This window comes from Hippoglossus stenolepis, chromosome 24 (genome assembly GCF_022539355.2).
Source record: "Hippoglossus stenolepis isolate QCI-W04-F060 chromosome 24, HSTE1.2, whole genome shotgun sequence".
In the NCBI taxonomy this organism is placed as follows: Eukaryota; Metazoa; Chordata; class Actinopteri; order Pleuronectiformes; family Pleuronectidae; genus Hippoglossus; species Hippoglossus stenolepis.
In genome coordinates, this window is record NC_061506.1 from 3639369 (window position 1) to 3653471 (window position 14103).

General features: G+C 41.4%; 1 protein-coding gene and 1 long non-coding RNA gene across 3 annotated transcripts; both read right to left on the reverse strand.

Moving 5' to 3' along the window:
* Positions 1-1051: 1051 nt before the first annotated feature.
* Positions 1052-2171, reverse strand: LOC118103512. The gene is made up of 3 exons (XR_004694888.1): positions 2094-2171; positions 1504-1575; positions 1052-1366 (listed from the first exon to the last, which is right to left on the reverse strand). It is a non-coding gene; the product is annotated as an uncharacterized LOC118103512 (long non-coding RNA).
* A 1781-nt stretch (positions 2172-3952) lies between these two features.
* Positions 3953-12774, reverse strand: LOC118103547 (paraspeckle component 1). 2 transcript variants are annotated; one of them, XM_035150617.2, is made up of 10 exons: positions 12237-12774; positions 11454-11603; positions 11196-11347; positions 10912-11007; positions 10609-10805; positions 10424-10508; positions 10162-10267; positions 7477-7534; positions 5361-5497; positions 3953-5078 (listed from the first exon to the last, which is right to left on the reverse strand). In XM_035150617.2, the coding sequence occupies exons 1-10, from the start codon at positions 12657-12659 to the stop codon at positions 4728-4730; spliced, it is 1755 nt and encodes a 584-aa protein (XP_035006508.2). In that variant the 5' UTR covers positions 12660-12774; the 3' UTR covers positions 3953-4727. The 2 variants fall into 2 exon arrangements, 1 of the variants encoding a protein (XP_035006508.2); XR_007032466.1 differs by lacking the exon at positions 7477-7534 and having other exon boundaries at positions 4930-5078.
* Between the last annotated feature and the right edge of the window lie 1329 nt (positions 12775-14103).

Sequence of the window (14103 nt, forward strand, 5' to 3'; positions counted from 1 at the left end):
TAAGAAGGAAACAGCAGGTGTCTGACCAAGTAGCTCAGTCTGTTGGAGCAGGACTTAGACCTCTGAGGTTGCTGGTTCGATTCTTATGAGTCCATCTTCTAAGAGGCTGAGCTACTTGACCAGAGACACACAAGTCTCTTTCTTTGGCTTCTCAAGTCTTTCATGTGTATAACTTCATAATTTCACTGAGTGTCAGTGAGTTGGACTTGAGAACTCAAAGAAAGAGGCTTGTGTGTCTCTGGTCAAGTAGCTCAGCCTCTTAGAGAACAGATTGTAATAAGAATCAAACCACGACCTCAGGTGTAGCAGTGCATCCTTTAACAGACTGAGCTACTTGGTCAGACACCTGTCATTTCTTTTTAAGAAGCTTCTTCTTCTATGTCCAGCCCCCAATGCAAACACTCAGAGCTGGTGAAGTCCTCCACTCACATTAAAGAGCCAAGAACCCAGAGACAGAGGCTGAAGTGTGTCTGGTCAAGTATCTCAGTCTGTTAGAGGAAGGACTTGCAGACCTGGAGTCGTGGGTTCAATTCTTATGGGACCCAGTGAATTTATGAAGTCAAACAGTCTGATGAGACAGTTGAAAGCTTCATGAGAGGATCTTTGTTTGTGTTGGGTCAAGTAGCTCAGTCAGATGACAGTAGTCTGGTGATTCTGTAGCTGTGAGTTCAAGTCTTGTTCATGGAAACAGAACAAGACTGAGGTTTGATTCTTATGCTCTGGGAGATTGAAGTGAAAAGATAAAGGCGCCACGAGAAGGTTGGTGAATGCGAAGGGGACTCGGTGGCGTGGTGGATTGGTTCACATCTGCAAGGATGTACCTGTGAGGAGCTAGTTCGAATCCTCACCGTGGCTGATAACCGGAGCGTGTGTTTGTGTGTCTGTATGTATGTGGGTGTTGGTAACGGGTGTGTTTGTGTGTCTGTATGTATGTGGGTGTTGGTGACGGTGGCACTGGTGGTGGGGGTGAGTACCAGGGGGAGGCCGTGTCTCCCCCGGCCCTCCAGAGAATCAGGAACAAGTGGTTATCGAAGGAAACACAGAAACCAGCTGAATTTTACTGAAACATTTATTTAATATTATTATCTGTAAACCGCATACACGGAAAAAAGGTTTGCGTGGTCTCCTCTCGGTAACTACCACCTGAAATAGCAACCCATTGATTAGATCTTCTGATTGTTTGATGAGTCACAGCAGTTTCCACTATTAACATGTTAACAATGAAAAAGCTGCGGCGACGCGTCAAACACGCAGAAGATCCAATAAATGTGTTGATATTTTAAGCAGTAGTCACCAAATGATGGGTCCATGGGCTCCGGCTCCTGGCGGCTCCAGCAGCTCTGGCTCCCTCTACCTCCATCTCTGGCTAATGACAGTAGCAAACAAAACAAACTAATGAGACGAGTTTTCCTCAACAACACATGTTAACAATGAAAAAGCTGCAGAAACACATGAACACACAGAATATCTAATAAATGTTGAGCTATTTTATGCAATAGTCACCTCATGGTGGCCCCCGGCAGCAGCTCCGGCTCCTGGTGGCTCCGTGGGGGGTCTCCTCTCTGTAACTGCTGCCTAAAATAACAAACCATTGATTTGAGATTATTATTAACTGACTTTTCATGCTTCAGATAATCTAACAATCTCACATACAATTAGAATCATACAATTAGAATATAATTCAAATCCAAATGTTACAGTTGAATTTTACTTTTAAAGCAAACACACTAGGGCTGGGTGATAAAACACTATCAATGCAATGTGTAGACTTTAGTGACATCTAGTGGTGAAGTTGCATGTTTGAAAAACTAAATTTATTTTATGGAACATTCTCGGTTCATGTTTAAAAGGTGAAAACTTTAGAAACAGCTTCTTTCTGCTCCAGACACAAGTTTCTCTCTTTTACTTCCCATGACTGAACAACTGGTGCCAGGTGAGGTTAGCTTGTGATGCTAGCTTAGCTTAGCATTCCCATTAGAAAGTAACGAGACGAGTTTTCCTTTCAAACACAAGTTAACAATGAAGAATGTGCAGCGACGCGTCCAACACACAGAAGATGTAATAACTGTGTTGATGTTTTAAACAGTATTCACCTCATGATGGATCTATGGCTCCGGATCCTGCAGCTCCGGCTCCATGCGGAAGTACCGACTGGCAAACCGGAAGTGGAGGATCCCAATGGTGTATATGGAGAAGGGGGACTTGGAATATACCAAGTCAGGTAGAGTCCACAGGGGTGAAGTAATAATATAACCGTTGAAACTATTTGAAAACATTCCTGGGCATGACAGATGTCTTAAACTATGTAGCACATCACATGATATGATAATTAAATATCACAATCTGTCTTAATGCATTTACTCATCCATCATGAGTACATTCATTGAGAGGTTGATGATGGCGAGACGCTCACAGTAAGGACCCAAGTTATACTTAAGTCATGTTTCGTCCTCCATAACTTGGTGTCCGTGTGTTTTGTTTGAATAAAAACTGGTTTAAAAGTCTGTTTAAACATCGTCAAGCAAAGAAAGGCTCGGCAGGGCCTTGATCTCTCAACCTTCCACATGGGAGTCAGAACAAATGTGGAGTTCGACCTTTTGAGGATCCTTTAAAATACTTTTTTCTCATTTGGATATGAATCTCTGCAACAGTGGTTTTCAAACCTTCTGGCTTGAGGCTGCTAAAAAATTATCTTCACAGATTGAGGTCATGAATTGGGAGCAGTTTAAAGGGGGGAAATGTCCAGTCAGCAGAAATAGGCGGAGACATTAAAAAAAGTAAATAAACACACCTACATAACTTTTAGCTTCATCTAGGTCACAATGTTGTAATGTAGGGCACATTCAATCTTTGAAGGAAGGAGACAGTATCTTTGCTTCGTGATGTAGATATATGACACGATGGTAATAAAAGATAACACGATAAATATAATTCTTCATGCCTCACAAATGCAGGGAGGAATATAAAGGAGGTAAATTGGATTTTTCATCAGGGAAAAACAACTGTTGTCCCAAAATCTATTGTTCTTGTAGAAACAGAAGTGGGCCATAAAGTGGGCTAAAGGAGAACGAGGCCACAAAGTGAGGGACACGGATGATTCATTCCCCAAATTGGCCACAATCAGCCCCATTAAGAACTGGATCACTTCAATGATTACCTTCCCTCATGTTGATAATGAGCAGCCTTGGGCATGGCAAAGAAAAGCAGCACGTCTCGCCGGCTCCCAACCTTCCTGCTGCAAACACACTTTCCAATCTGAGAGTATCAATATCACTCTGATCGTAGAAAGTCATAATTCCATCTTTCACTTTATATTCAATAACATTCTCTGGAGTGGATCAATTAATTTCATAACAGAAAAGAGGTAAAGAAATCTGTGTTTTAACAAATCATCTTTATTTATTGTAGAGACAAAACGGTTCATCAAAAACTTACCTGCGAATTCACACATTGATCAAACTGAAAATTGGATGTGGGTAAAGACCTACAAGCATCCTCTTATTATGAGAAGTTATTATGAAATAACAGTGAGCATGAGTGAAGGCAGATGTCTGATGTGTGTTCTACGATACAAGAGAAAGATGAAATGCATTTACCTGTTATAAATCTATTCTTTAGCAACCGTGACTCCTGGTCAGGGTTTATCACATTTCCCAGATCCAGAGAAAGCCGAGTGCTTGTGTGGTCAAGCACTATAAAATATTTTTTTGATGTAGTAAAATATATAACACAGTTAAGAACAGCTTTAAATGAACCCCCATTCAAAGTCTGATCAAAGCAACATTATGTAACAGCGCCCTCTGCAGCCAAACGTGGGGATTAATTCTAGTAGACAGTTTAATTATTTTTCCTTATCTGCCCTGTGGCTTTAAAAGATGTTCCCAACTTGCCAACCTGACAAGGGAGTTAGTTAATGGAAGAGATAAGTCTTTCAAACCACAAAGAAACAAGATTACCTACAAAGTATTTATTTCTCTTGACCATCAAGTACAGGATGCACCGAAAGCCTCAAATCTCCCCCACTGTGATTCAACATTAAATTAGTTCATAGTATGTTTACAGGGAGGCAAACAATCAGATGCAACAAGAACAAAATCTATGAACTGAGGCATTATATGGCCCAGACGTCACTAGTCTGGTTTTGATGTTAAACAATGTCCAATCTTAATCTTTTATCAATTCAACCGTCCCACAGATCAGCTTCATACAGTCGAACCAGCACAACAGCAACTGCAAAAATGTCTGACTGCGAGTTGCTTCCATTGCATACTAGGAAACTTGTGTTGCAGAAAAACGTATAGGGTCAGTGTGTAGGATTTAGTGATAGCTAGTGGTGAAGTAGCACAATGAACCAACTGAGTATCTCATGCCTGACCCTCCCCTGCTAAGTGTGTAGGAGAACATATATCAACCTTCAGCATACGTAAAAAATTCCCAAGGCCCTGTCTGAAGCCAGTGTTTTGTTTCTCTGTTCAGTGCTACTAGAAACGTGGCAAAGCAACACAAGGATAGGCTTATTCTGAGGGAACATATTTACTCTACTATATTCCATTTCTGCAAATAAATCCCCTGAACCCTACACACGACCTTCAAAAAACAAAACAGATAAAAAAAAAGCTCTTTTCACTGAAACATATCCAAGCCACAGGGAGAACAGTAGGTCGACAACTAGGTAAAAAAAACAAGAATAGGCTCAGTAACAAAAGTCCCATGAGAACACGGTCAAGTTAGTATCTGCGGCGCTTGTTATTTGGCCCATCAAAGACGCCCCCTACTGGACTCCCCCTGCCAAATCCTGGAGCTGGTACAACTTGGGGGGCCAATGGCTGCTGTTGTTGCTGCTGCTGCTGCTGTTGCTGTTGTTGTTGCTGCTGCTGCTGTGGCTGCTGCTGCTGATGTGGCTGCTGCTGCTGATGTGGCTGCTGCTGCTGATGTGGCTGCTGCTGCTGATGTGGCTGCTGCTGCTGCTGCTGATGTGGCTGCTGCTGCTGATGTGGCTGCTGCTGCTGTTGCAGTTTCGGGGACTCCACGTCTGGTCGGCCCCCCATTTGTCCACCTTGCGGGTATCTATCGTTTCGCTGTGGTTCCATGGGGTCAGTGTTTCAAAAAGGGAAGTGGGTTGTTGTAAGATTATGTTGGTATTATAGGGATAGATTTGGGGGTCAAAAATTAAATCCATTGTATCCAAAAATAAGTGTTTTTCAAAGTTCATTGTTGATCCAGGTTTCGCCATCCAAGAGCAAAAGCGAGAGAGAGAGAAAAATGATTCTATTAGTTATGTCTGCAGATTGAAAAAGGGGTTTAAAACAATCATTTAGTATAAAGCATCTAAGGGCAGGCTTTATCTTTTTATACATTACCATGGCTCCATTCTCTGACATCAATGGCGTGCCCATATTAGCAGTTCCCTCTCCGCCAATGGCTCCTCCCCTTCCACTCATGGCCATCATCTGACCCTGGTTACCACTGGGCCCTGCAGGGGGCGGGTTATAGCCGTCTACATGCAAAACAACGGAGCAGCGGTTGGTCATTGGATAGCTCCACGAAATACATTTAATTCCCCAAAATAACTTTTGTAGCTTCATGCTATTGTCATGAACCCCTAAAATGGTGAGGGATGCACATGATTGGTTCCTATGAAAAGAGACTGATCCCCGTTGAATAGTTTTCTGCTCTATTCGTTGTAGCAGATCAGAAGAGGTGGCGTCAGTCAACATGTGCATCACAAGCGTTGCTTGCTATCAGCACAGGATATGGTCACAAGACTTTCAAAATAAAGAAAATGGAGTAGAGCCGTGCTCTCAGCTGTACATGGGCAAAGTGAAGCTTTGATAGAAATGCTAAAGTCAGCATTTTAACATGCTCACAAAGATAATCCTTACATCTTGATTTGCTAATTAGCACTGAAAACTATGAAACATATTTCTCAAGTAGTTTCTATATTGCATATTGATAAAATGAGTGTTGTCATTGTTTCATGGAGAAAATAGGTTGCTGACCAACATTTAGGTTCAGACTGTGTTATCAAAAGTTTAAGAAGTTTAACTGTTATGAAGTTAGATTGGTGCATCCCCATCAATTATTAGTATTCAAAACATTGCTACTCATTTAAAATGAACCTTACTGCATGCTTAAGTATTGATGTTAAACTTCAAGCAAAACTAAAAGATCTACCATCTGTTGGTTAATCTGAATATCATGAATATCATTCATAACCAAAAACCAACATTAATTTAAAATAGTTGGCAGGCGCTGAATCATGTTACACAGGAAATATGAGAGGTTACATTTTTACAGGGACAGAAGACTGTGAAATTAGCAGCTTGAGAGTTTCACACTTCAACTAAAATTTAGACCAAATGGACATTTTATCAACTAACCCTTGGATTGCACATCACCTTCAATATAGAGAACACAGAGATGAGGTTGTTAGAAACCCACACTGAACAAGACAAAAAAAGAAGAGACTTGCACAGACAAGACAAGTAAAGTTCAAACTAAAGACAAACCAGCTAAAGAATTCCTCCACTAGTGAACTGCACACATCTTTGTTGCACTAAATTTAAATGTAAAAGTAAATGCTGCAATAAAACTATTACACTTTTGCAATTGTAGTACAGTAGTACCAGTACAAGTATTTGTAAATACTAGAGAAGTTCATCATTAGTTCCTTCTACTACATCATGTTGTAGAAATATCAACTAGACTCTGCACTTAGACTTAACTGCAACATTCAGACATAATAGAAGAATCCCCCACACATCAAAGATCCCACTTTTGTTTCCAGTTTAAACCTGAGACAGAAAAGTAAATAGGAATGAAGCACTGCAGTTTGTAAAGGTGATGTGCAATCCAAGGTTACACTCTCTGTTTATAACATGACAAATTTAAACCTCAGACCCCAGCCCCTCATCCTGCAGCCGCAGAGCAGCTTTTAGTTTGAGGAATATAGTTTCATATTGTTTGATTCTTGTCAATAATTATTCTTTCTTCAGTAAAGAAAAGGTGCATCATCCTGTTGCAAAGAAAAGGCCATTTCAACTTGTAAACTTCATGTTTAAATCATGACCAGCAGTTGAATTTCCTGATAAGAAGATTATGATCTATGATTTCATATCTGCATACGACTCAGGATGAGAGCTCGGGGACTGAGGATTTCTCAAACTATGACACCCCAACCCCGACAATGACAGCCCTGCTCAGCACACTGTGTGTTCTGTTAGTTCAGACATCATATAGTCAGGTGGTATCGGATGTTTTCTGCTCCTTTTGTACCACATGCCAAGTGAGTGCATTTTACACCAAATGAGGCATCAAAATTTAAACTCTCACAAATGACATCTTGTTGAAAAGGACTCACTTGGAATGCGAGACAAATAAGAACAATTGTGTAAAAATGACATCAAAGCACTTATTATCACGTATAATCTCTGTTTGTTCTATCAACCAGTCCTCATTTCACAATCATGCCCATACCTCCCATATTAATGGCTCCACGAGGGCCCAGCTCACCCACTCTCATTTCCTGTTCTCTCTGGAAGAAGTGAAGAAGAGCCTTGAGAATAAAACTCTGCTACAGTACAGGTCTGCAGCGGATCGCCCACAGGACAACACTCACACTGTAAAAGTAGCTGACACAGAACTGATGATAGCCAGGTAAATTATCCGTGGCTGTGTTTATGATTCCCCATCACTCATCCTTGCTTCTAATGCAACTCTGGCAAAAAGCCACATTAGCTGTTAATTCACTGGGAAGCTGATGGAAATGAGCTACAAGTGTCTACATCTACAAAGAGGGCCAAACTAAACAGGACCCTTCTCAATGAGTAAATAAAAGCTTATTACTATCCATTCATTCAGTCGTACATTTGTTCACATCCTCTCACATTATGGAGACACATCCTGTATATAAATACATAATATTACTGTTAAACAAGCAGGACATCAATGACCTAAAACATATGAGCCCATGTTAATGGGTCAATATCATTTAAACTATAACACCAATATGCAAATGCTCACAATTTAATAAGTGTTGAAATGCAGCTGTAAATAAATAAAATATATATAATATGAATATAGAATATAAATACATGAAAAACATATTACAATAACCTAATAGCAAACTATACAAGTTGAATTTAGTTTGCCCAAATAATGCATCTAATCCCACAAGTACCAAATGAATGGGAAATTGGGAAAAAAAATAAGTTACTGCAAAAGCTGTAAACCTGAACCTTTGTATTCTTTATATACTTACCTGTAAAATGAGCAATATGTTACGAATATGATTATTATCAGTTTGGGATTACGATGCTGAAGCATGCACTACCCTAATTTGTCCACAAGAAGGCAGCGAAGGCCTGATTTACATTCTGGGAAACATCTGTCTTTAACAATAATCAATAATTCCCAGCAAATAAAATGTAAGAAAGAGAAAGTCAGTGATTGAATGTGAAAAGAATAATATGTAGGAGGGACATCTCTGATAATGTGTACTGTTATTACAGAAAAGTGCTCTAAAATGTGGTGGAAATAATGTTTTACATTAATGGATAATACTTAGTGTTTCCTAAAATCCACACACAAGACATATGAACCCCCCCCCCCCACTTAAAAAACTATGCATCTCATGTATTCTACTAAAACTTCCATGCATTTATTAACAAGACTACTGACTATGACTAAATACCTCAAATAACAGTTTGAGGACATTAAGCTGTGGCTGTAATTCATATAATTTTGCTGAGGGTCCTGGATATATGCAAGTTTATTATGTATGTGTAAAGATGCCGACTCCAACAGGACGTCTAAACGGAGCACAGGACTTGAAGAGAAAAGTTATGACAGATAACAACAACATACAGTATCACTCCAACAGACATTCACACTTTGTTTACAATTACATATTGGCTCTAATTCACTGTAAAAATCTAACCTGCGCATTGCTTTTAAAAGCACTAAATAATTAAATCAATTATCTATTCTGTGTATGTTTAAAGAATGATGCGAGCAATGATTTAGGTTCAGTAGTCGAGCTCAGATTTGTGCCATTTGTATGTTGTAGTGTTTCCCACTCAAAGAGTTTATTTGGTAGCAAATCAGTATGCACTGTATCCAGCAAAACTATACGTTCTACTCTCATGCAATAACTAAACTTATAAAGACAAAGTAAATACACACAACATCCATATAGACAAACAATGTGTTGTTCCAAAGACTATTCTTTCTGTTTGTTAAGGACATGAACACAAAAGCTACCACTGTACTGTGATGTAAACCGATACCACAGCTCCTCCGGTTCAATACTTAACTTTCAGAGAGAAGTTGATTCAAGTTTGGAAAGTGACAGAAAAGGATAACAAAGATAAGATGGTCTCATAAAGAAAAAAAAAAACTTAAACTTGAAATCAATTACTAAACAGACACTAGCAGCCTCGTAAAGGACAACATCAGAGCTTTAACTACTAAAACAGCAGCGAGTGACCGTGGTGTGAAAACTACCAAACCCACTGGAAGAGGTTCAGAGGCAGATTCAGTGACACTGAATCTGAGCGACTTTACGTCATTGATCTGGGGTACAGCTGTCACTTTTTACTCAAAACTCAAACATTAGGTAGAACTTATTAAATCCAAACTGAAGTGACCTGTTCGAATTTAAAATATTCAGACTAGACTAGACTTCAGAATGTCTGAGGTAGTTTGCCTCGTGATCCAGCAGAGGGCGCTCACTATCAGCTTGACCAAAACAGATGGTCACACCAAAGCATCTGATAAACAGACTTTTCTTCAAAAAACGAAATATATATAATCCACAGTGGTGGTTTCACATGCTGCTGAAGAATTTGGCTGTAAATCTACTCAAGTAAACAAAGACTGTCCTGACTAAAATCCTTCTACCTGCTGGAAAAAGAAACAACACTATGCAACTATTGTGATACTGACAACTGAGAACTTACGACCATATTATTAGAACATCAAGTCAAATATGCTGAAATATGACATGATGTATTTCTTCTTTCATTCTGATGTCTTTGTATGAATTAAAAATAAATGTGTGTGCTTTGGTTAAATCTTTCATTGGAGTAATTCATGATTGTAGGTGTGCAAATGTAACTGGACGTGTGTTTAAGTGAATGCAGACATTTCAGCTGTACTCACATTCTCCAGGTAGTTTGGTTTGAAGCCGTCTGGCTGGCGTCTCAGGTCCTCCTGTTCTCTGTGTCTCATCATCTCCTCCTCTCTCCTCCTCCTCTCCTCCTCATGTCTACCGACAGGGAGGGCGATGCAGAAGGAGAAGATGAGTCAATTAGACAACTGACTTTGCAACATCATGTACTTGGCAGAAAATAGGGAAAAGTATAATAGGTCCCCTTTAAACAAAAAGAAGAAATGATGGTTTGTTCAAAGAATGGCGACACACCTCATCTCTATCTGCTTTCGTCTCTGCAGCTCCTGGTTACGAAGCTCCTCCAGTCTCCTCAGCTCCTCCTGACGCCTCATTAGATCTGGAATAAAGTCAATATTCTCCTCATCAACCAATACGAGTGCAGCATGAAATGGGGCATTGAGTGAGCGCTGAACAAACACACAACAAACAGCCCTTACCGTGTCTCATTAACATGAGCTGGTGCTCGTGTTTGGCCGACTCCAGCTCGGCCTCCAGTTTCTCTTTGGCTTCTTTAATGTTCTTGTCCACCTGCTCTCTCTGCTGCTTCTCCATCTCATCGAGAGCTTTCCAGCGAGACGAGTATTCAAACTCAAACGTGCCGGGCTGGGCGAAATGTGGCATCTGCTCCCGTTCCCTAGGAAAAGAGAGATGGGTTCAAAACTGCACTAGAAACAAAGGGACAGTTTATTTTAACAAAAATGTATTTGTACCATTAGACAACAAATCCCCTCTGTACTTACTTGTGGTACCTCGGAGACTTCTGCAGCAGTTTTTCGGGGAATCCTTCCTCATCATCAAAGTGGTCTGAGGGCTCCACAATGGCTGGACAAGGTGTGCTGAAGAAAAGGACAAAAACTGTTTGAGTCTTCTACTCAGGGTAATACAGTACTTATTCTTTTGGGCCACCTTTTCACACTTATTTCCCTCACAGTGTAAAACAGACATAACTCCACGCACTCATTCAATCCCAGCCAGCTCTGTGTGTTCCCCCCTGGAGACCCACTGCATCCCCCCCACTCCTTACTTGGTCAGAAGCAGTGCTCCCTCCGTGCAGCGCTCCAGGGCTTTACGTGCAGCTGCTTTGTTGGCAAACTCCACAATGCCTCTCCCCGAGGGACGCCCACGGTCATCGGTCACGACAATGGCCCGTTCCACCGGCCCAAACTGGGAAAACGCCTGAGGGGGACGAGGTGATATTTCAGGTTACTTATCACTCCACAGATACCAGGCAATCAACTGACAAGCAGACATTCTTTAGAGTTCATCATCTTCTCCGCTCTACCTGTTCCAGCAGCTCATTGGTCACGGCTGGCAGCAGGTTGCGGACTGAGAGAGCGGCGCCGTGCGTAGCGAAGCGGATCCGGATTGGGCGATTATTCAAAATGGTCCCGTCCAGCTCAGCTTTAGCGATTTCTGCCAACGTCCTGGTTTCCTGGGAGACAAGGGATACAATTAGGGATGATGACACACCACTGGGGTGCACGGTATTTGGCTGCAGAGCAAGTTACTACTAAAACTGTCATAAGTATTGATAGATGTTTGTGTCTCCTACTCTTTCACTTACTTTAATTATTTATGTGTTTATCTTTGACATTTTGCAATTTATTTTGTATTTTTCATTTGCACTTAAAGCTACATCACACTTGCCAGAGCACAATAACTTACACAACTTTATTATCTGTCACAAAGTGTCATGTAAACACAAATCATGTTTATTATGTGTAGAACCATCACAACGGAAGTCACGTGAGAGGAGCAAAACAAAACCTGCTGTCAACACTGAAATGTCAACATTCAGTAGCTTTCAACACAAAACTGTTCATTTTTATAAAATCTGAAAAATGTAAAATGTGTCCAACCTTCTCATAACTTAGTAAAACACAATTAGCAACTTTTAATAACATTATATGAAGTTACAAGAGCTTTAATACAGTGTAAACTAGCATGTTTGCTAGTGCTAGCCTAGCAGCTAGCTCCGCGTAGCCATGGTTTTCATTCAACACGTGAAACGAGGAGAACAGATAAACAGAGGATTCAAAGTGAGGCGGCCGGGACTCGAACATACCAGGCGAACGAAGCCGAAGCCCCGCTCTCTGTTGATGAACACCTCGTTCACTCGGCCGTATTTAGCGAACATGTCGGTGAACTCCTCCTCCGGGATGTCGAGCGGCAGGCTCCCGACGAAGAGGCGACACCGCTGGGTGAACGTCTTCTCCCCGGGCTTCCGGAAGCTCGTTATGTCCAGGGTCATTTCTGCGGGTCTGTCCCCGCTTCCCTCGCCGGCTCCTTCCCCTGCATCGTCCGCGGGGGACATCTCCATCTGCTGCTGCGGAGGAGGAGGAGGAGAAGAAGAAGGAGTCTGCGGCGCGGGGCTGTCTTTGTTCCCCGGAGGAGACTGCTCCGAGGCCGGGGAGTCCTGCTCGCGTTTCAGGGGTTGCGGAGAGTTGCTGCTTTGCATGTTCGCGTGCTGCATGTTGCGGTTCGCCATGCGGGGGCTGCACCGTCTCTGCGACGGAGGAAGCTGGAGGGAGAAGGGGCCAATGAGCCGCTGAGGATGCTGCACACCTCTCCACTGCCAAAGATGGCGGCGGCTGCTGCTTACGTACAACACGTAGCGCTTTGTGCATCCAACCAGTGGCGTACGTGAGAGATCCGTACGCCCCCTCGGGGAGGCTGGAGGTCAGAGCGGGTGCTGAGAATAAGCCCCTATAATAATAACAATAACAGTAATAATAAACTTTATTTGTGTGATGATGATTGTGTATTGTGAGTTTACATAATAACACACAGGAAACACTTCCACACACTGAACCCAGAAAGGGATGTAAAACCAATAATTAATATTCAAGATAGAGAGAAAATGATAGAAATCAACATATAGTTGCAACTTTCGCCTGGAATATTATTCAGATTATTATATACATACAAATAGATAACAAAATAAAGAGTCATGATACTGATTTATCAACTAACTCACCAATTCAGTCTGTGGTTTCTGCACAACAAATGGAAACCAGCAACAATTCACCAAGCCACACACTTTACTGGGATTCAGCATTAAGCATTATTTGAAGGCTTCTAAATCCCACACAAAATAAATGACCCCTTAGCATATTTCCAACCCAAACACATTCACTGCATGTGTTTTTGTCATTTGAGCAGGATGTGCATGTTTCTCAGGTCCTGCTAAAGCTTTTTTTTACATGACTGACACACCTGTCCACATACTGTAGCACATCTGTGTGCAAATGCAACTGAAATTCCTCTTTTTGACAAGTGTCTGGAGGGCTGCTATTGTCCTCCATACTCTCCTGTCAGGGATCATGTATCCAGACGGGCCAGAGGGCGGCTGCTTGTCAAAGATGAGCCTGTGTTTGTCCACATACCGTGTATTGTACTCAGGGAATGTGTATCAGCAAGTGGTCGTAGGAAGTGTAAAGTGAAATAATGTGGGTGCTGCTCAGGCCTTCAATCACTTTTGATCATTTTACATATCTGAGAAACAGTGATCTGTGATCTAAATTGGGATTATGGAGATAAAAATGTATTAGAATCATGTCAGTTTCTTTCTCTATGACTTTAAGACCCATTTTTTACTTCTCTCTTTAGTTTTATTTATTTTCTATAACTTATAACTTATTATGTGTGTCTTATTATTCAATGTGCCAGATGGTATAATGTTATGATCTCTGCACCACGAGATGTTCGTGAATGAGAAACAAGAGAATAGTGTAAATAATACTATATAATTGTATTGATTTGTTGTTTTTTATTATCTATGAGATAACATCTAGTCTGTAAATGGAAATAAGACATTTTGTGGGAGGTGTCATTCGTCTGCCTGATGGGGCAGAGGAGCATGGTGGTGACGTCACGGTGACGCAGCAGCAGCGCCCTCCTCCTCTCAGCAGCAGCAACAGCAGCAGTTCACT